The sequence below is a fragment of the Vanacampus margaritifer genome, chromosome 2, assembly GCF_051991255.1.
Source record: "Vanacampus margaritifer isolate UIUO_Vmar chromosome 2, RoL_Vmar_1.0, whole genome shotgun sequence".
NCBI lineage: Eukaryota > Metazoa > Chordata > Actinopteri > Syngnathiformes > Syngnathidae > Vanacampus > Vanacampus margaritifer.
The window spans coordinates 50539270-50562854 of NC_135433.1; the positions used below are offsets into that span (position 1 = coordinate 50539270).

At 40.3% G+C, this 23585-nt stretch overlaps 1 protein-coding gene across 1 annotated transcript in view; it reads right to left on the reverse strand.

The window, feature by feature from the left end:
* smurf2 (SMAD specific E3 ubiquitin protein ligase 2) overlaps nucleotides 1-23585 on the reverse strand; it is a 51614-nt gene that overhangs the window by 13615 nt on the left and 14414 nt on the right. The window contains exons 2-8 of the mRNA XM_077557511.1: nucleotides 9731-9769; nucleotides 7436-7544; nucleotides 4618-4751; nucleotides 1661-1726; nucleotides 753-837; nucleotides 465-548; nucleotides 148-356 (exon numbers count right to left, since the gene is read on the reverse strand). Of these exons, the coding sequence (XP_077413637.1) occupies nucleotides 148-356; nucleotides 465-548; nucleotides 753-837; nucleotides 1661-1726; nucleotides 4618-4751; nucleotides 7436-7544; nucleotides 9731-9769 (726 nt within the window). The remainder of the gene's footprint in view (nucleotides 1-147; nucleotides 357-464; nucleotides 549-752; nucleotides 838-1660; nucleotides 1727-4617; nucleotides 4752-7435; nucleotides 7545-9730; nucleotides 9770-23585) is intronic.

Genomic DNA, 23585 nt, shown 5'->3' on the forward strand with positions numbered 1-23585 from the left:
ACCATATTTAGACTAGTGGGGCTGCATGGAACATATTGTTGTTGTTGTGTTTTTTTTCTTTTCGGGGGGTTACTTCTCCTTTAAACAAGGTCTCTAAATGATTCTCATGAGATTAATTGTTGCACGTCTAATTGTGACATCACTAACCATAGCCCTCTGGGAGGTCTGGAGGTGTGTGCAGGTGTGTTCTGCTCATGTAGTTGCGGTGCCTCTGGGAGCGAACGCGCCTCTCCCGCTGGTCACCGTCATTTGGTGGCATTGCTGTGGTAGGCGTGGCGCCGTTTGTGCTAATGGGCGTGTTCTCATCCACGATGCAGCTAAGTGGCCGCCCAGGACTTGAGTACTCTGATGCAGGTCTGACAGACACAATGGCAGGACATGGTGGTTTTTGTTCTCGATTGAATATTCGAGGGTTAGAAGTGAGTTATTTTGTTGAGTTTCTGCGGGCTACACAGTGGACTCACCTGGTCGGCCTCTCCCACTGTGTAGTGCGTGTGATGTGGTTCAAGTATTGGATTCGTCCAGATGCAGTTCTCCTCTCCTCCCAGCTGGCAACAGAAACATACACATGCACAGCAGTGAGGGGACATACTTATGTGGCCACAGGACTGATCAGCAGCGATCTGCCTTGCGGCGCTGTCTGAATTTCCATATTTCATATAGCAGAATGTGTTGTTTAAGGCGGGCAACACCGGCTACAAAGCTCCCCCTCAGATGATATTTAAGATTGAAATTTGCCCCAACAGACTCACCCGTCGGGAAGATCGTTGTCAAACAGTCGACTGCAGTCTACCACTGGGCCTCCTGTGCCGATCCGGTCTCTGGATTGCAAGCTCACTGAAGCAACACATGGCAGACAGATGCACACACTGGATTACTAAACAACACATTACATCACATTTTAGTACAGGGGTGGCCAAACTTTTTTCCTCCGAGGGCCAAATAGAGAAAAATAGAAGGATACAAGGGGAAAATCAGTCAAACCAAAAAAAAGAAGCAAATTGTTTATATATTACAGTGGTTTTTTTTTTGTGTGAAAAACTGCTACCTGGACAGGTTTCTATAAGACAAATAGTTTAGGATTTTACAAGATTTTGGGATTGTCGAGACTCAAGACCCTTGGCTGTAATTTACCAGAAAATATCAGCCCCTGCGCTGAACAGCTGTCGAATCCCATCTCGACATTTGGAAGCAAAAGACAAGCAATCTGTTGTAAGATGTCCATTTTTAGAGTAGTTACTTGGGAGTCTTTTATGTGATATTTTGACTGTTTGGACCTTTGCATACTGCAGAAAGTGGAGGGAAAGCATTTTTGCTTTTAAAAATTCATTATCTTTATTAACCAAAGTGTTCTGAAGAGGTCATTTGCATATTCACAAAAGCTCTACAGTATATCAAACAAATGTATTAGTAGCAGATGTGACTTTTAGCATATCCCGCGGGCCACTTAAAAATGGATGGAGGGCCACAAATGGCCCCCGGGCCGTAGTTTGGACACCACTGTTACAGCAGATGACTGTAATATACAGCGCAGAGAAACAACCTGGAATATGCATCAAAAAGAATAAATTACAACAAAATTTAACTGCTCCATCATTTCCTATTTAAGCGATTATTGCTTGAAGTAAGATGTGATCCTTGTGTGTGCTTGTGAGCTTACCCACAATCTGGCCTCTGACTGTGTCACTGTCATTTGGACTCAGCTTGTTCAAGTCTAGTCGCTGGTCTGTGGGGGAATACGGATGCAAAAAAAAAAGAAAGAAAGTGGAGAGACAAACAGGAAATGAGAACTGAGTTGGAAAGATCAGATGGGAAAACAGACGCTTCATCAGTTTCATACAGCTACGTCTGTGTAAACAACAATAAATGGACAAGTGGGGCACATTCTTGTCATTGGGGAAGTCATATTCTTCTGCATCATCTCCCTCTACCTCAGTTACAGCCGCATATGCTTATGATAACCGTCTCTCCAGCTGTCTGCAGGCCACATATTGAGGGAGGGTGTCCCGAAACAGATCCATGCAATAACCGCAGGCTGTAAAATCTGGCCGAGTATCGCCAGCCAGAGAGCAGGCTTCAGTGCAAATGCAAAGGTCAAACATTTGACAAATGTCAGTACAAAGCCAGCACTATTCCGCTCCGTCTTAGAATGGACATGAACTATTGCCAAGTCTGGAATCTGTCTGAAGTTCTTAAAGACTGGAATTTGAAAGAGAGAGAAAGAGAGAGAGACAGAGACAGAGAGAACGAGCAAGAGAAAGAGAGAACGAGCGAGAGAAAAAGAGAACGATAGAGAGAGAGACAAACATCAGGGAGCAAGAAAAAAAAAAGTCCATGTCGCCTGCAGACATGAAAATGGCCACTATCTCTTCCCTGTTGTCTGGGTGTCATGCAGACCAGCCCAGGATGTCTGTCTAGACTAAACAGGGACCAAAAACAGGCTATGGTCAAACCATTACAAGGCTGGCGGGAGGTCAGCAACCACAGAGAGACAAACACAAAACACACATAGATGTCTGCAAGAATGTGCTCACTCACATTGGTGCATTTCATTTAAGTACATGGGCACCCTTATAAACAATGGCGAGTTTGACACAAATAATGAATGGAAGCCAAATCTCTGTAAAGGGCTGGCAGATAGGACAAACCCTATCATTCATTTAAATGCATGTAGAGCAAAAGTTTGACAAATACACGACAACGGAGCTAGTCTAAAGTTGCTCTATGATACATGTCTGCATGAAATGAGCGGCTGTCTGGATGAGCAGACAGATATAGAGGGAGGCAAGTCCCCAAAGGCACGCTCTTGTTGTCTCTTTCGATGTTGCTCGTCTGTGGAGCAAACTGATGGGGGACACTGAGGGGAGAGGGTGAGGCCAGGAGAGGTAAAACCACTCACAGCTGCGGCACAAGGTTCAGGTTTCATCTGTCACTCCAGGAAAACAACCCTTCATTTGAAGCTTGAGACTACAGTCAAACACCGCCATAATGCGGTTCGCCATTCAGTTTTCTTTTCTAAATTCAGAGTTACACGTGTTTAGTGAAGAACCAATGTCGTGCTTCAACATGATGGGCAACACTGAGCTCTACTGGGAGAGATGCAGCATTAACAGAAAGAAGAAGAGGCAGAGAAGGTCTAAATCGTAGTCCCAACAGTATTATTTGTTGTTCCCACAGTGTTGCTGCTTAATGTGTATTAAAGAAGTGGAATTGTAATCTATATTGTCATTTTACACGGTACAATAAAATGTAGGTAAGTAGCGATTGTTTGAATATTTATTAAGCACCATATGCAATTTCTGTCTATGGGATTATAAATTAGCATAGCTAGCAGACGACTCCACTTCCGTTAGGCGAAGCAAGACAAGTGTATTTGTAGAGTGCAATTTTTGCACAAAACAATTCAAAAGCAAATAAAATATTTCCAAAAAACATGAATATAGTTTTTCATTAATTGAATTAAAAGCAAAAACACAAATAGAACTGTTCTCATCTTAGATTTGAAAATTGTCTTAGTTGAGGCCTCGCTCACATCTTCTGGAAGACTTCCAGATTTTAGCTGCATAAAATTGAAATGTTAAATTATACAGTAGAGCATTTGGGTGTTCAAAAATATATAACGTTTAATTCTCCTTTATGAGTCACTTTGACATCAGACTTCAACTGGGAAAATGACAAACAGCTTGCAGCAAGCACACTTTTGCCTCTTATTTGGAGGACTCTGTGAGCGACAGTCGCTTTTCATTTTTCCAAAGTATTTTATATGACAGGCTCCCATTTCTTGACAGTTAGAGAGTGATAACAGACGGCAAGCAATATTTTTAAAAGGGTGTTTTAATGGGTTTAAATGTGTTTAAAGCATGTGGGAGGGTTACAACTATATGAAAAATGTTACTGGTCCGGGCGGTCCCTTTAAATCGAAGACCTAAAAAACAAACAAACATATCCACAGCCCCATTTTTCAGTTTCCTTTGGTCTGACTATCAGTATGCGTATTATTTATTATTCTTCCACGGCAGCATCAATCTTCATTGTGTGAGTGGATGACGAGTACATTCAGGGTGAGTTCTAAATAAACGTAGGCCTGTTATATTGAAACTATAATGGACTTCCATTACCGTGCCATTGCTTAAAGATTCATTTATCCAGTTACCTTCTGACCAGCCATTTTGAAATAATAACAGGGTGATGTGGTTTGAAGGTTGACCCCACTTACACCCTCGTCTGGCTTGCGTCTGACCTAATAAGCAAGACATGACACCACCCACTATAGTTATATATTTTACTTTAGTTACGTCCTTAACCGCTACAGACTTGTTTTAGCGCCGCACTCCCGCAGCACTGATGAGCTAATAATGGAGTGGATTCATTGGTTAGGGTGCAAGAAGGAATTTGCTGCGTAGCACAAATGAATGACATGAACAAAAATACTTTGTGTATTTAACATACAGCACATTTAGCCATTGCTGGTCCTTTCATAAGTTTATGGCCTTGAGAATTCAAACAATAAGACATCATTCCAATAACGCTGGCCTATTTGATGGCTCTTCCAATGATAACTTACATGATAACAATGTATTTTTAAAATGTGACAAATGAAGGTTGAGTCTGACTTACAGCCTGTGTCTTTAAGGCGGTTGATAGCATTGGACAAAAGGCGAATGCATCCCAGGAAGCCAGCCCCTTGTTTCTTGTGGATCTTCTTGTGGTTCCACACACTGATAGTGATAGAATCGGATTTCCCAATGTATCTAAGAAAATACAGATGTATACATATTCATGATACTCTCACAGCCACGACATGAGTCAGTTTGTTCTGTTTTTTAATAAAAGGTTAAAAAAAAGTCAAAGCAGCACATCACAATTGTTATCTTTCCATATACTGTCATGTCCAATCTGTCCATGTATGAGCTTCGCTAAAGCCACTTTGTTAATAAATCAGGTGAAGCTCTGAATGTGATTAAAACATGGGCCACATGTTTTGACACACGGGTGGGCCTGCTCCTTCTCTGGAGAACTGACGAAAGGGGATGCCACTGTAATTATCATAGCAGTTACCAAAAGGGATATGAAACAATGGTCTGTGAGTAAGACGTCTGGACATTTTGAGTCAATGCCAAATGCCTGTCTGGGGTGCGATGTGAGAGTGCGGCTAGGTCAGACAGACGTGGCGGGAGGGAGAAGTACCGTAAAGTCCTGGTCATCAACAACACCCGCCGTGTCATCGAAATGAATTAGTCTGGCTATGATCTTTTAATACGACTCATGTCCAATAACATACACAGTAATCCATGCAAAAACACATTCATATTATGTTAAAAAGAGATGAACAACCGAGGAGGAAAAAAGTATGTCCTGTTGTACGTGGTTGTAATGCCTGCCAATTGTGGTTTTCAAAATAAAATAAATAAATAAATTGTAAAATAATGTTATACTGTAGGATTGTGCCAAACCTTTCCACACATGTTAAGATGCTTTTGAGGTATGTGGGTAAAACAAAACTTTTTAATCGAGGTAATTAGCCAGAGCTGATCATTAGATACTTACTTGACTTTTTATTTAATTTTCTGGTGCTTCACACTAGCCACCCTTCGTATTTATCGTATTTACTGTATATGGTTATGTTTTTATTATTATTATTATTAATGCTAGAGCATACAGAAGGCTTTGATGCAGCCTCTGAACTGAACAGAATGCTTAAAGCAATGATAGTTATTACAAAAACGGCCAGCAGCTGGCAGCAGATTAGAAGAGATCAACCAGGGCCATGATGCACAAAGCTCTTTCCCCACTGTTTTAAACAGATTTGTGAATAATGATGAAACTTAGCTATATTCTAATGCTAATTACTGCAAAACGGAAACAGAGAGAAATTTAAACAAAAAAAATCCAGATGAAAGAAGAGACTCTAATCTTTCTTTTGGTAGGTTGCATATTTTTATAGCAATAGAACACAATATTCTGTGGGCCTTGCAAAATCAGTCAAAATACAGTAAAACAGCAGGAGCGAAGGGGGTTGCTTCAGTGAAAATGGCCGGGAACAGTTTGTTATGACATCTTTTGAATTGCATTTTACATAGGTAATTAACAGCAACAAAATGTCAAAAAAAAAACTAACAAAAACAAATACCTGCACAACATAGCAGTGGACATCAGATTCATTCTAATTCTATTATCTCTTATACGGGAACTTCATATCAATGCCACAAAAGCCTGAGTGTTGACTGAGCCTAAATAATTGGAATGTGAAAATCTCTTTACATGTTCTAACCTCCCATGTCCATGCCAGAGACATATTACACAATAATGTTGTCTGCATGGATGCAGCTCAACTTCCCATTGCTGAGGTCATCTTGTGTTTAGGACACTAACTAGTTAATACTGAATCTTCGTCACCTCTCCTGGTCGCCGCCACGTAATGCACTACATTGTGCCTCAATCGCTTGTACGGGAGTCCTCTCTATAACGAACCGCATGTAGTCTAGTTTATACTTGTTTTTCATTCTCTTCGTTTTATATTTATGGCCTTGAACTGTTTGAACACAAATATTTATGGCAACTATGACTTAATACTACATTAGCGTAGGTTGGTGATAGATTACAAGGTGTTGTGAATGATTTGAGTTACATCGCAGCTGTCGGGACTGACATTTATACAAGACTACAAGGTGTACTTATGCCAGATTGAACTGTGCCACTAGGTTTATGACAACAGGTGGAGTATAATTTAAGGCCAGAGATCTTGATCAGTCGAATAAAACCTCTTCTCCATTCAATTGGGATTAAATCTGAGAGTTAAGAGGCTGTATATTCAACCTAACGTTGGAGGAAACATTCTCAGCAAATCCCAAAGGATTTACGCTAAGCCGGAGTCTGTCTCCATCAAACGCTGAAAATGCAAAGTCAAATGTGACATGAACAGTTAATATATCGGCAATGTAAAAAGAGACGGTCCGGTATCCCGAGCAACCAAACAAACTTAGTTGCGCTTCTTCTGCAGTTGGCTATGCTAGTCGGTTGGATAAACATTGGAAACTTTCCCTCTCACATTCGCTCAGGCGCTCTGTCTGTATTTTTTTCCAGGTTACTTCCACAGGACAAGCCATCTTTGGAAACGGAGATCAGGGTAAATGTACTGGACATGCACGTGTTCCAGTCATTGGAAGAAAATACTACTACAGTCTATTTCTGTGTATGAAATACTGTTCCAGGGGACATTTCTAGACCGTTTGCTCGCATTGACAGGTTATGTCATAAGTGTGTCTAGAAAAGTGTCAGCTTCTACAGCTGGTACTGTTCGAAATCGCAATTACTAAGGTCAAACAGGGAAAAATAAACATTGTGAGTCTTCAAACACCGTCTTCAACTTTCATTCGTCGTCAAATTACAGCTTCATTTGGGTGGGGAACATTCAAACACACAGTAAGTAACTCACAGGTCATAGTGTTGATTCCACTTGGGGTCAAGTGTGTTCCTCACAGTATCCGTCGAGTGGCATTGCCCCGAACCATCCACGACCACCTTAGCAAAAGGATCAGGGAGGCCTACAAGAAGAGAAAAATACCACCACACTAAGCTAACGGACTACTACGGTATATTTGGTAAACATGCACAATCTAAGGAGTCCCAATACAAAATTCTTGCTTTGCAAAGAAAGGCAGTGTCAGCTTGTCAGAGTTGTCAAGGGAAAGGCAATAATTATAACAATTGGCTTTGGTGAGCCCACAAATTGAAATGCAGGCAACTGAATAAGACACGGCATGTGCAATAAAAAATGAGGCTGCTAATAGCTATTATCTGTTACTTCAGTTATTACTTACATAAAAATGTATATGGATAATCTGTATGGAGATGATCTTTTCGGCCAAGAAGTGGATGCTCGTGGCATTGTGAGCAGGCCCATTGTCGTGGTGAAGCAGCCACAAATTGTCCTGCCACAACTCTCGCCTCTTCTCGTGCACCGAATGAAACAGGATCTCTATGCAGACGTGCTGTTTGACCGTCTGGCCTACATTCAAGTGGAAACTTGTACTTTTGTGTTTTGGGTTCCAAATATCTTTTGTGACACCAGTCCTGGAACTTTTACGACACACCTCGTCTATTGTTAACCGCAAAAGTTATTTTACAGCAGCTAAGAATGAACAATGTTCTAGCATAAAACATTGTCAATATATGTATTAATATTTTATGGTGACAAGGCCATTCCCTTTTACATCACGTGTTGGAATTACTTTTTTTTATTAGAGGAAATTGGAAGTGAATCAGAGAAAGAAATGTGCTCAGCTTAGTATTTAATAGGGGTGGGAATCTTTGAATGTCTCACGATTCGATTCTATTCCTATTTTTGGGCCTGCGATTCGATTCAGAATTGATTGAGAACGATTTTTGGTTCAAAATAATTTGATTGACAATGATTTTTGCTTCATTCTACAGATGTGCAAGGAATTGTAATGATCTACTCCAGTCTGACCCGCTAATGCTAATTAGCGCACTACTCGCGGCACTTTTATCACTCAAAAGAACGGCTCCAAGCTGAAAAAAACAACTTTTATTGGAATAACTTGATCGTGACTTTTTCCTTCTACTCTGTAATGTGGCTGCAACTTAAGTGTATTAGACCGCGTGGAACTACACTGCCCCTCAATGGCCAAATGTACAACATGAACAGCGCTCCAAATAAAGGCAAGACAGTAAAAAATAATTTAAATAAAATCGATTTTGGGACATTTAAAATCGATTCTGTATCGTACTAAATGAGGATCGCGATTCTTATGAGAATCGATTTTTTGGCACACCCTTAGTATTTAATATTAACAATAATATCTTAGATTTATTATAGAATGTTGTACAAGGGACCCAAGGACATTTAATTTGATTTCATATTCTTATTCGTGCATTGATTACCCCACCGATGTACCAATTTTTTATTTTTTTTTATTTTTGGGGGTTGACATCACTGAAGGAGGATCATCATCTCAAGTTATTTTTTCCTCATTTAATGTCCCTCAATGACTTGTTTCATATAGAAGTGGTCTTCAGTACATTTTGGATAATAACAATAAACACATTTTTTCAGTACATTTTGGATAATAACAATAAACACATTTTGAGATTAAAGTGTGCACAGTACGACACACACAGTCAGTCACAGTGCAAGTGTCGACAAATGTGTCCGTCTTATCAATAGGCTCAGTGCTGCTCTCTACCGATCCACCATGTTTGCTCAGCTTTGGGAATGGCAGGAATGGGCACCACAGAAACCACCTGAGTGAGCACTAGACCTTTACATGCGCATTCACCATGACAGCCTGACCCAAACACACCAAAAATAAAACACATGCAAAATTTCCCAGGATGAGGGAATACTTTTCCCTTCACTTGTTTACAAGACACCATACACATATTCATTCTATTTTGGTTTTATTTAACCATTTGCATTTATGTAAAATTGACTGTGTTGAGACAAAGTCAAAAATAAGACAAGTGTATCACTTCCTTTTGTGATATGCGTGATGGAGCAGACGACCCTCTCGATTCAAAAGAATCATTTGTAGTAAATCATTCACATCTGTGCCAATGGCATGCTGACGTCGAGTACAATCTGACAACGGGAATTGTATCCGATCAGCATGACCCACATGTGCTAATCTCAAAGTATCTTGACAGAACAGTTATAAACAAACACTGTGGGGAGAAAAAAAAGAAGACGATGTGTTCGGCTCATACTTACGGAAGAAGTCCTTCTTGACGAGGTTTTTGGCACAGAGGACTGAAAAGAAAAAAGGGAGGGTTGCGTGTTAATGACTTAAGTCCAATGTATCAAATGACATAGCCAATAGTAGGGTTTTATAGTATTATTCTAACACTGTCAACAGTGTTTAAAGAACAACAACTTAATTGGTACAATCCCAGTGAGTAAAACAGCCTATCCCAGCTGACTTGTAAGAGGCAGGGTACATACTAAAAGGGTCGTCAGCCAATCGCAGTTAAAGACAATAAATTGAGTCAAAAACACTTTCAGTTACATTTATAGAATTCAGGAAAACAGAAACACACAGGCAAGATTGGCATAATCCCCCCAAATAAAAAGACTTCAATGGCTAGCATGTCACCATCAAATTGTGCTACTGGCGCAAATCAATGACTCCTCAGAACATGAAGGCAGAACAAATGATGACGGAAGTGTGTGTGCGCGAGTGTGCGTGCGCGTGTGTACGGACGAGGAAGCTCCGTCACCACCTGGGCATCTGGATTAACAGCTACGGGCAGTGAGTCAACCTTAGTTTCTGTTGGAATGATGAATGGGTTTGGTCCGGAAAACTAATGGGACTTTGTGCTGTAAAGAGCAAAGAGCTGATAACATTTGAGGGCATTGATTGAGATTTATTTCCTTGCACTAAATATTATTCACGATGGCAACAAGACGGACATTCCAAAGTAATGTAACACACAATAGTGTATGATGTCACAGACCCTAAAATACCTTGAATAGTCTTTTCAAATTCATTGAACCCAAAACCGTAAAGTAAAAAAAATATAATGAGTCCCAACATATAACATAAGTTCAATAACCGTAGGTACATTGAAAGACAGGCGGAGAATATATTAACAAAAAAGAAAAGTTAAACTAGACGCATAACCTCTTGGTCGCTGAAAGGTGCTGTGGGGGGGTGGGGGGGATTGCAGAACATGCTCGACAGATGAGGAAGAATTTCTTTCCGCAAACATCCCTGGGAATGCTTTACGTTCCATAGAAAGCCACTCATTTCTGCAACATCTGGTATACATTGCTTCCAGTTGGCCTGAACACACAGCCATGCACGTGCTTCAAGCACACGGGCTTGTTCAATCCAACTCCATCTATCTAACTAATTATTACCAGGCACATAGAAGATTGTCTGCAGATGTAAACATGCACCACTTGGTCTCTGTGAGAGAGGAGCAAAGGGGGTGGACGTAAGGTAACAGGTGGCAGATTTTAGTTTCGCTATCTTACTACTGTAAATTGACACCACGCAGTACATTTTATTTTGGATCATAATGTCAAAATCTGATCTGGCTTATGTTTCCGCGTGTCGGCCCGATGGCAATAGCTGAGTCTGCTATGTACATTGTGACATGTCATACATACATCACAACAAAGGCATACCAGTCAACTCAAAACAGATTCATTTAGGCACATTGACAGCAAAGTGAACCAAACATCATCACCTTTCGCTATATTGCAGATTTTTAAGAAAACTTTTTTAAACTAATTTGCTCCCAAAAACGTATAAATACGTTTTATTTAAAATGTTTTAAGTGTCACACAGCCATTTGTATACGTTTTTTTTATGCTAGAGCATACAAAAGGCTTTGATGCAGCCTCTCAACTGCACAAAATGGTTGACGCAATTGTAGTTATTACAAAAACGGTGACAGCAGAGTAGAAGCGTTCAACCAGGGCCATTTTGAAAACAAGCTGATTTCCCCACAATTCAAAGCAGATTTGTGAATAATGATGAAACTTAGCTATATTCTAATGCTAATTGCTGCTAAACAGAAACATAATTTTTCTTTGGTAGGTTCCATGATTTCATAGCAATAGAACACAATATTCTGTGGGCCTTGCAAAAATCAGTCAAAATCCAGTAAAACAGCAGGGAGCGAAGGAGATTGCTTCAGTGAAAATGGCTGCGAGTGAATGAGCTAATGATGGCCTTACAGTAGGGGTAGGCGATATAAATTGAAATCATGAATTGAAAGTTTCTTAAAACGACCAAAGGTGTGCATAAACGGCAAAGGAGGAGGAAGTACATTTTCAGTCCTCATTTGCTCAATCAGCGGACAAGATAGTGAGTGCGGTTAGGGCATTTATCAGGTGCTTCTGCCCCAAACCCTTCCGCCAGCCACAGCATTATAAAAGTACTATATATACACTGTATGTATATACTTGTTGATATTTTATTCCGCTGTTTATTTGTTTGTTTGCTTGTATTTGTGGCCATCATGGCCAAATACGTTCAAATTCAATTCAATTCCAAATGGCGAAAATATGCAGGAGTCTCTTGTTTTAGCGGATAACTTAATATAGGGTGACCATATTTTCATTTTCAAAAAAAAGAGGACACTCAGCCCGGCCTCAAGATACTTAATGACAATAAGTTTACTCAAAGATGCCATACATAACTATACATATGATTCATATGATGAAGTTGTACTTGACAAATGAATAAAGAATGAATGACATGTTGTAAGCCCAACCATTTTTGATCCCGCGATTGACTTCGTATCCACACCGTCTGTTTTGTCAGCACAAATATTTACCAGTGAGCTTAAGTTCTGGGCTGCTGCCACTGCTCAAAACTTTATTTGAACGCTTAGGAAGTGAGGTATGTAAACTGGTAAGTGGTAACCTACTTTTTTCTTTGAAAAAACAACAAACATTTTTTAATATGTAACAATAATAACACTCACAGGCAAAACCTGCCTTTCTTTTTTCACTACACCCTTCATGTTGGGAGCAGCCAGGAGTCTACTAGTCTCGGGAACATGGTGCACTCCACCTCCTACTCGCCACACAATGAAAAACAGACATTTTTAATTTGTATTCAGTCATTTTGTGCTGTAGCGACAAACATGTCTATTTGGTTTAAAATATTTGATTAGTTACATTTTGATTCATCTTATTTTAATATTTGTTTTCATTTACTTATTTTAACAAAAGCTTAACTAAGACATTATTTAGCAAACCTGATTTGTCATATTCTCCTGTGATTTATAGACTGCTTGTACATAACTTGAAGTTGTTCATTTAAAAAATATATATATAATTTTATTAAATTTTTTAAATATTGGCATAGGCTATTTTGTTTCAATGTCAATGGGAATGTTTTCTTCAGTTTGCATGTGACTTTTTCGCCTGTTTTTGTACGAGAACTGGATTACTGAATTAATTGTTGGCAAAAAAAATTATATTAACAAGCATTTATTGAGCGTATGCTCCCCCTAGGAAATGACCTAATGTTCCCCGTATAAAAGTGCTCTGACGCCAACTCAAAAGGGGATGTAAAGCCGGCCGAGCAAAGAAGCTTCAAGTCTGCCGTGGCCATAAACGTGCTCAAATACACCCTAGCATCCGCACTTCAACCAAGAAAGCCTTGGGGAGGCGTGGCTCACTGGTGGTCGTCTCCCAGTCTAGAGGTTGTGGGTTCGATAGCAAGACACTGAACCCCCAGTTGCTCCTGATGCTGCGTCATCAGTAGGTGAATGAGTAGTCGAATGTAAAGTGCTTTGAGAGCCTTGTAAGGGGAAAAGTGTTATATAAATGAAGTACCATTTACCTTGACAGAATGTGAAAAACCTGAGGGACCTCATCCGAATGTGACAGGCCAGGAGGGAACACGTTGACATTATGACATTCGTGGTAGACCATTGGCTGAATCAAGGATACCGTGCTAACCCGTGTTGAAAACTTAAGACCTGACAAAACTTGAATATGAAGCCAAAAATGGGTCAAGTTACACAGCACACTATATTTCGGGCAAAAGGGGCTGCCGTTGCCACTACAAATATAATGTAAACTCGGCATAACCGAAGGACCGTGAAATTATTATTCTGGGGCGTGAATAGTTCCAGTGAAAATAAATTATAAGTCGATCCAAAGATTTCCTTTACAATAACAGTATGTTGTATGCGTCCCCACTATTCTAGCCACAGTCATTTGATTAAATAGTGTTTGGGGAACATGAATTAAGCAGCAAAAGCTACCCGTTTTTGTCCATCTCAGAGAGGTGGCCATTTTGCCACTTGCTGTTGGCTAAAAATGACATCACAGTTGCTCATGGCTCAGATAACAACCAATCATGGCTCAGTACCTGATTGGTCAGTTACATGAACACTGAGTAACTGTGATGTAATTTTCAGTCAACAGCAAGTGGCAAAATGGCATGAGGTGGATAAAATGGATTTTGCTGCTTAATATATATTCCACAAACCCAATATTAATCACAATACCGTGGCTAGACTAGTGGGGCTACGTAGAAAATAGAAAAAAAATTGGGTCTCCATTAGACTCTTTAAACAATGACCAAAATGTCATTGGTTCTTCCTTGTTTTATGGCAGATAATGCAAGCCGCATTCTTATTTTGAAATTGAAAGGATCCAGTCTACAGCGTCAGGACTAATTGTCTAAAGTCACTGGTCAAAGGAGTAGGCCCAATGGCCATGCGCACACAATGAGCCACCAACCATGCCACACTCTACAATAAAAGCATATGCAGTCTTCTGCGAGCCACGTTGCAGGAAGTGAACACTAAAAAGATACCTATTTAGGATCCTTAGGAAAACATATATGGCTGAATTACAGCTGAAAACAGAAGCTGGAGAGCAAACCACCGGACTGGGTGATGCAGGAAGACAGTGGCAGCAGGGAAGTCAATTGGGAGTCTGAAACTTCAGAGCCGCTCAAGAAAAGTGCAAGGACAGCAATCAGGAATTCCGTCCATTAGAAAAAAGCCCTCGGACATTCGAGAAACCACCTCAACCACCAGACTGATGATAGCAACTTTGATGTTGGCAAGACCAATCAAGTCATTTTGTCACTGTTTCTACAGTTTTCATATGGCCTTAATAGCACAGGAAAAGCAACATATTTTTCCATTATACACAGACTTCTCCTAGGTAAATCAAACTTTGTAGCACGCTGGTTGAAGGCTTATAGTGAGGTAATTTGAACATCTGCTCATCCCGCCAAGGCCAGACTGAAGCCAGTGACCAGCTGCGAGCAGGTTAGCAAGACGTTTATCTTCTTTATCCATACTCCTTCAGATTATTTTACTTTGCTTCACCACTTGAGCATTGTAGAGCATGAAGAAAAAAACAGCATTACCCGTAGACTTTATATGGCAAATGAGCATCAACTTTCAAGTTTACAATGCAAGAATGACAATAAACGAGAAGAAGTTGCTGAGTGAAATCTAGGAAAAATGAAAACACAGACAGTCCGCCAGTATTCATGCCGCCACTGTGTGATTTACTGGCTGCACATTTTTGCCTGCAGTGAGGAGTGGGGTGATGTTCTACTGTCCCAGAAAGTAGCTAAGTTTACAAGAATTTGCCAAACTTTAGGCTAAAGAAAGACACATACATAATGTGGCAGATCTTTTTTTTTCTATAACAATATTAATCATCATCTGAGCATTGTTTAGCAGGGTATCAAGAGTGTGATTCAAACGCAAAGTGGAATGAAAGCAAATCATTAAAAAAAAAAACTGCGTTGCATGGGAAAGCCTTGAGCGTGCTCCCTCATATATCCCCTTGGTAATGGAACGTGCCATGAGTGATACATTAAGAGCCAATCCATTATAAAAATGTGTCTAGTTCAGTTACAGCATCAACATGTGACCAGTCTGGGCATGCAGCGCAAGAATAATACTGCAGAAACAGAAAATGAGAGGAGACAGTGGGAACATTTGATAAATATGCCTGAGAATGGTGCTTTCATTCAAATTCGTATGCAGTCAAAATGTGTTGTGATCAGTCAATAATGCTAAAAAAAACTTTAAAAAACAAAACAAAATAAAAGTAACATTTCAAGTATTTACTTTTAAATTAGATGATTGCACATGCGTGTATGACAACAAAACATCGTCGGGAAATTTCCCATTTAGCTTGTGTGCACCTTGCCGTAATGAACACAGGGCATATTTGAAAAAATAAGAGAGCCATATCATGTCTCCAAAAATGTGTTTCACCACCATAATATTGACACAACTCTTGGTTTGTTGTCAGTCAGTCTTCTTGTCTCTTAGTAAAATGGTGTTTGATACTTTTGAGTGTGGAGGTCTTCAAGTACTCCACAAACCGTAATTTCTTGAACATATTGAGCATTTAAACAAAATGATGAAAATTTGTCACATTGCAAACATTCACCAACAGTTTTAATGCTTTTTCCTGTCACAAAGAAATTTTGAACGTAAATTTTTTTGCTGCCGACCATTAAAAATGTTGGCGAACGTCTTTGCAAACCTGAACGAACCCTGGTGAAACTCAACAGTCACTAACTTTTGGAAAAACTTGCAAACATTCACCACTAAGTCCTTTACTTGTACTAGAGATTTCGGAAAAGTTAGACTTTCATTACAATATGATATGTAATGAGTAATGACTAATGTTACAATTTTTTATATAATTAATAACGTGATTTTTGCTGCTCACTAAGTATCATGACAACCTCACAAGTGGATTTGTCCTGCAATGAGTCTGGGCAAAGAACAAGGAAACAGCCATAAATAATGTTCAATGTCTACCATGTTATGTATAAAAGTGGATACCCCAGAGAGCAAGAAGTATTTTTCAAAGCAAGCCTTTTTCACCACATTGCCATTCTTCAAGACTCGGTCATCTTCGGAGACACTTATCGGCTCTTCGTTCTTCTGACGCCAAGGGCTTGACTCAAGAAAGGTTCAAGAGTTCCAGCCAAAACTGTTGGCAAGGTGCAATGTGTCTGAATAGCAAGAAATCCCAAGTTTTTTAAATTAATATGTGGATAATACTTTTACAACTTTTCTGCATTGGACACAGGCCAAATGGGGTGCATAATACATGAACACAAAGATTAATCAGCTTTTGAAGGGTCATCAATATTGATTCATTTAAAATAAATCATTTTAGGGAAGGATGTACAATATGTGAGAGCATGTTTTTCTCAAGAAAATACAGTAGGCTATAGGAGTTTTGCCTTTATGAAGTGCCTGTATCATTGTTTATGTCTGTAGTTGTTTAGCTCTCAAGAAGTGGTCTTTGCAATGATTATGTTGCCATACTGCAAATGTTGTGCTATAAAAATCTAATACACGAGGATTTAGAAAGTGGTGAGAGAGAAAAGCACGGGCATCCATGACATTGTACAAATTGGACTTAAATCTAAATCTCCTGGGAAAACATGTGCCTCTAAAACCGTCGTCATGCATGATGTCGTGTTTCTTTGGCTTTTTGTGTGTGTGATGCCGCCACAAGAGAGTACCAGTGGTGGTAATGGTAAACCTTTAATGGAGTTGATCATGAAGCGGAAAAGCGGTGCAAGCACATCTGTCCTGGCTGCTCTGTTACAACATGGATAAGTAAAGAGCAGAACTTTACGGGGAAAATAAGCATCGTTTGGTCTTCATGTGAAGAAACTCAAGCAATAATCTCATTAAACTATTTTACAATAATCAAATCCTACTTATTGTGTGCATTTGCATTTTTTTGTTACAGACCAAAAACCTCTGACAGCAACAGAACAACCAGGCAGAAACGGAAAATGATGTGATGACGCAAGAAAGAAATGCTATCAGTGCATGCTCAACTGGATAAAACGGGCTTGAGTCAGGGTTAGACTCTCGTTACTAGCTTCGGCTAGCTTGATCGCCACAAGCATTAATACCATAGATTCATGCAAGCGGCTACGGGACCGTGGAATGACGGCGATGAAGAAGGGCAGCAATGCAAAGTGTCAGTGACACTTTTGTCACCAGATCATTATGTCCAATAATGTGCGGACAATAAGTGTGCCATTATTGTCGTAACACTTGTCAGAATACAGCATACAACCAGTCTCATTGAGACATAGCTGAATAGTGAGTAATATTTATTTCTATGCCGGTCCATTTCAATTTAGTACACAGCCATAGTCATGAATGCAACTGTGTACAGCATAAATACGCTAAATATGAAATAATCCCTCAAATTTGACGTATTGAGGCCCAACACTTAATGTCAGTCCCCGATACCCATTCAACAAATACAAATCTGAACTTGTATTCAGTATTTGGCCTGCGTATGACTCCCTTTTTCTTGCCTTTTCCTTATGCACCGGTTACTGAAATTCAGGAGATGTTCTAAATCACTGATTGTTTTCATTTTACCGTACCCTTCTTTCACACAAAAACACACAGACACACACTCCGGAAAAGCATCAAATAACCCTTTCGTATCTTGGCCCATCTGAAATCCCCTGTCGTCATAGCGACGGCGAGTACTGAAGCAAAACTGAGAGAAGGGTGTCTCTGTGCTGCCTGTGTTTCTCATTCCGGTCGCACTGCAGCTCCGACTAATGACTGGGCTTTAGGGAGGGGAAGAGGCAGCGAAACGCAGACGGGATGAGCACCAGCAAGAAATTCACAATGAGAAATAAGGCAATAAAAATGAGCACGGGAGCCATTTCCATCTTGTAGCAAATTAAACCTGAATAAACAGATAGTCAGTGCAAAGTTGTTTGGCTTTTCTTTTCTTTTTTTTGGTGGTGTCTGTTATGTAATCCATCTATACAACACAGCAATAAATCCCACTGGCACTAGAATTGTGCAGACAAGGGAAGACTTGTTGAAGACTATTCAAATCCAGTATCATCAAACACCCTCGTGGACAAGGTAAACACTCATGGCAAATTTGTCAGGGCCCAAGTCAAAATATAACGAGCATGTGTATATGCTCTTGGTGGCAGTATGCAACTTTATTAGTCAGTCAATGACTAGTTTCCACATGCCATGGTTGCCCCCACTAAGGCATCAGGGCAAGCTAAACGATCACCACACACAACGGATTTGCCAGTGCCGTTACCAACCTGCGGCTTAGCACAAATGGATTCGTCTGGGTGGCAACAGTAGTGTTGCGCAGGCAGTCCCAGGCCTTTGGGCTGACGTTTGAGTTCCACCTGTGGAGAGAGGATGGGCTGAGTCCCCCACCCCCCGTCCCAAGTTGGGCACACAAAGAGCTCCACTGTGCGGGCAAATCAATGTGCTCCGCCAGACGCAAGCCAAACACCTGTGAAGGGAGAGGTCATGTGACGTCTGGGGGAGGGTAAAAGGCGAGCGTCGCCATGGTAACAATCAGATGGCGGGATGAAAAGTCAGCTGTACGTCTTTCTTTTCATCATATAAGCGGAGAGGAGAATCATAATCACGCACAAAAACATTGAAGCATGGGAAAAAGAAAAGGAGCACAGTGGGGAGGAAAAGTGGGCTCAAAGTGCCTCCAGTCTCTTGCTCTGTGGTTAACCATTACACTGGAGACGGTGAGGGGGGAGGAAATGGGCTGTGTGGGAACTGAGACACCCGTCTGGTTATGTTCCACCATTCCCATCCCTGTCAAATGTTTAATAGGAGGAAAAGGGAGAGTAGTGGGTCTTTTAGAAATATCAGGCATTTAACGTGCGAGACTACACAAATCTCTTCAGGACCACAAGTTCAGGTTGAACCCCTTTTGAACCTCCCTTCCTGACCACCTGGTTCCTCCAGGCCAGTGAGCTGACCCAACACTCCAGACAGTCTGACACATCTTTGGATAACACTACTCTCCAAGCTCCTCATACTCTCGCTACGTTTCCTCTGCTTTTTTCCCCCCTGTCTGTCTGACGACCATGTTTTGACTCCAATCCTTGGACCATGCACCTTCATGCCTAGCATTGTTCACCTATAAACAAAAGGCTTCCCTTTCCCTTTCACACTCCTCCCAAGCCATTGCAAGGCTTTACAACAACTAAAAAGAGGTCGAGTGATGGTTGTGTGAGTGAACCTGTTCTTTATCTGCTGTCGCCAAACCAAAATCAATTTCCTATGGCAGTATATTGAGTAATGTTCGGTCTTGAAAGCTGCCTATGTAAACCTTCAACAGCTGGGACTGCAGTGGAAGTGGGACTGACTCACACTGAACCCACTAAAACGTAAACTGTAATACTTGGAAAAGCGTCTGTCAAACCACCTGTCAAGAGCTCTCAAACCTAAATTTAATTTAATACCACAAGCTTACAGCGCATTATCTACTTTCTCATTAGAGTGGGAAAAAAATGAAGACAAGTTTTTTTAATCATGATTTTCAGAGTGCAAAAAAAACAAACATCTTTACCAGATAAAAATGCACAAAGCACCTATCGCTGTTCAAATTCAACAAGGAAATGGTGAGTAATTCTGTGAAAACAATTTATTGCAGCGCCCATTCGTCTATTAGGTTTGTTTGTCTGTGATGTCATTTTTACTTGACAGCAAGTGGCAAAATGGCTGCCTTCGGATATTGATAAAAACTGCGGGATTTTACTGCTTAACTCATATTCCACTAACGCAATATTAAGCAGGATGCCGTATTTGGACTAGTGGGGCTGCATAGAACATATTGTCATATTTAACACAAGCAAAGTAGTTGAGAGCCGAAAATTTGAAGAAGCACCAACTTCATTAAAATCTCTGGTGGTAATTATTTTTTTCTTCCACCTTTAAGTGTCAAACATATCGTGCAAGTGACTCATTATGGCAACCCTTGACAGGGAAAAAGCCGAAAGTCACGTCTTCTTCTGTACTTATAATAAAATCAAATATGTTGCTTAACTCTTTGACTGCCAAAAACGTTAAATGACGTTTAGTAAAAACCTACGGAGGGCCGCCAAGGACGTTAAAAGACGTTCTCCAATTTTTTATTTTTTATTTTTGGAAACGGGTGGAGGAAAGCCTTGGCCAGCTGTGGTGAAAGTTTCAAGCAGATCTAGTTAGCCTAATGACTATTTTTGGCCACTAGATGGCCCGCTAAAGAGCACATTGATGACGACGATGATCATCATCGATGATGATGATGGTGACTCCGAGGTTGACGCCGAAGTTGGAAGCGCTGACGCGGCGGCTATGACGACGTCATAAAGGTTCACGGGCTAGCGATGCTAACACCGGAAAACGCGGAGCACAACCGAGCACGCTCAGGCGGACGTTCAATCGGACAACGAAGAGTACCCCGAGTCCAATGCATATTCATCGGATTAGTGGGTACAGTCTGCTACTTGCTATTCCCTGGAAAAAAAGGCCGTCAAGAAAGTGTAACGTCTGCACGCGAAACGGACAATCGAAGTGAAACGTATCTGTTGTGCAAATCCTGCTCCGTCTCCTTGCACGCAGGGCAGTGTTACAAAAAGAAAAACTGTATTTGAAACATCCACATAATTGTAAATAGTACCACAGTTGCACACATTTGTAAATAGTTTGCGAAATTGTTTTGTCAAATTGTTACACTGTTGAATGGAAATAAACGTATTTTGCAATCTAAAAACACTTTTTCATTGTTGGTGGTGGTGTATTACAGAAGTAAAGCACTATTTAGGTGTTTGTGGCATCATTCATGGACAAAAAGAAGTGTAGAATTCACTAGAGTGCATGAAATAACATCGTTTCACAAAAAGCTCTTTTTCTCCGCTTTTTGTTTCAAAACAGAGCATTTCGGTGAAAGTAACCATTTTCTATTGTTGATTACTGAAGAACGGAATAAGGTAGAAACAAACTTTTTTTCTGATGAAAGATGAGAGTTCAATCTTTCATTTGATAGTATGTGTGTTTCCATAGTCCAAACACAACATTTTCTGTGGACCTTGAAAGATCAGTCAAAATGCTTAAATCGGCTGGCACTGGCGACATCCCGTTTCTGAAAACGTCTGGCAGTCAAAGAGTTAATATTTACTCACTCTGTGGTTTTATTAGTAAATAAAGAAGGCAGGAATTGGCAAACGTGTTGATTTCTTGCGAATTTGCGCTCTCACAAGAGTGAAAACACTTAAAAATGATGTTGCGTTGCTTGGCAACCTTGCATCATCTCCTAAGCGTTCAGTCATGAGTGTGGTATTCTGATTAAATTGCTTTTATTGGATTTATTAAAAAGTGAATGCAAAAACACATGCAAATTCAAATTAGCCTGTAGATGAAAAACACAAGTCACTGGCGCCGATCAGTTTAGCTTCTGGAGCTATGAGGTTAATCTCAGTTTTTACTGTAAATTAATTTCACAATTAAAGTATGACATATTTTTTCTAAATGTCTCAGAAAAACGCCACAATTTGGGAGCTTGCAGGAATTCTCTGGATTCATTCAACGTACGCATAAGAAATGTACCTACGCACGAACAGGAAAATATGCACAAAACACATACACAACAGTGGCTGAAAAAATACCGTCCCACCCCTAGGTAGGGTAGAAAGGCCAAAAATACAACAAGCACTGTATGCTAATGTTGGCTACTAAGATATCATACTCCACACTGTCCACTGTGCTTTTGTGGTTTATTTTCTCGCTGCCTTCAGTCTCCTTTTCACCTTCGTTGTCCTCCATTGTTGCTGTTCGTTTGACTGACATGTTTTGAAGTTAAAAGCAGACTTCCTCCAAAACAACGTGAGTGGAACAGAGGTGAGCAAAGCTGCTTTTGCAGTAGAGAAATGTAAATGGCATGAAAATGTATTTCATTCAAACAAAATCAAATACATCTAAAAAAAATAAATTAAAAAAAAACTAGACTTTGTTTGGGAATATGTTTACATATGAAACATTTTATGACAGATTTCACTGATGTGGAACAAGAGGGCCTTGCTCAAGTTCTCTGTCCTAGTTCATTCCTGTGTTAGGGGTTGAAGTCACGCCTTTCCAGTTTTTCCATACCAAACTCATTTTGATGTGGAATTCCAGCCAAAGTTCCCACAATGTTGAAAGCATAGACTTTGTCCAAAATGGCAGACGAAGAATTAAAATGTGTGTGAGTGGAACTAAAGTTTGTATTAAATGTAACAGATTAATTTTAATTTCTACATGAAGTGTATGCATGACAATATCATGACTGACCGGCCTAAAAAGGCCGGTGGTACAGTCGAGTCCAAGTGCCACTGAGGTTAGCAAACCGTCCGTTCACTAAGTGCACTCACTGCTGTTCATGACAAAAGCGGGTTGCTTTTTAAAGATCTGCTTACACCACTTACGCTATTCTGTCTGCATTTAAAGGGCTGAGCATAAGAACACAGGGTAGAATTTCAGGGAACTTTGTCCAGCTTTTCACTGGACTGTGGGAATGTGGTTGTGGCAAACTGGGAAATAACCTAGCTTTCCTCACAGATCCTCTTATGTAAATGTGCAAAAATCTGATAAGATCTGCTTTGGTCACAGCGTATATAAAGTATATACAAGAGTCATCATGGAACTTTAAAGTGCCAGGAAACTTTTCTAACGCTTCTAAAATCAGCAATTTCCAAGATGTAGGTAGGAAAGAGTAACACACTCTTCCAATGCATCATTTTGTTCAAAGAGGAAAACAGGGAGAATCATTTTTAAATGAAAGGAAACTATCTTGAGTTTCAAACAATTACTTAGGTATTCAAAGCCGCGCTCCCGCTTTATCTCACACGTTCCGAGAATGATGTAAGGGAACACCAGTATGAAAAGGAAAAAACGATTCTGTCAAAAAAACAGGAGTGAATAGGAAAGCAGAAGAGATTTGGTGATGTGTATCGAATTCGCCAATGCAACAACAGGCTTTTTTTTTTTTTTACCACACACTTGGGTAAAGGACAACTGCTGCACAAAATCACAGTGACTAGTCGCGCAGAAAAGACACAATATATCCTCAGATTGCTTCTCATCAGGACAAAGGGCAAAAGGTCATGACTCAGAGAAGCCATAAATCATCATTCATTACACTCTGCACCTGCTCGAGTATTGAAAGATCTCTGCAAGCACATCCAGTCACGTGCTCACACATCAGACAGAAGTTAATTCATTACATGCCGATTGTCTAGTCGTGGGGCCGAGTTGCTAATACTTGTTTTTTT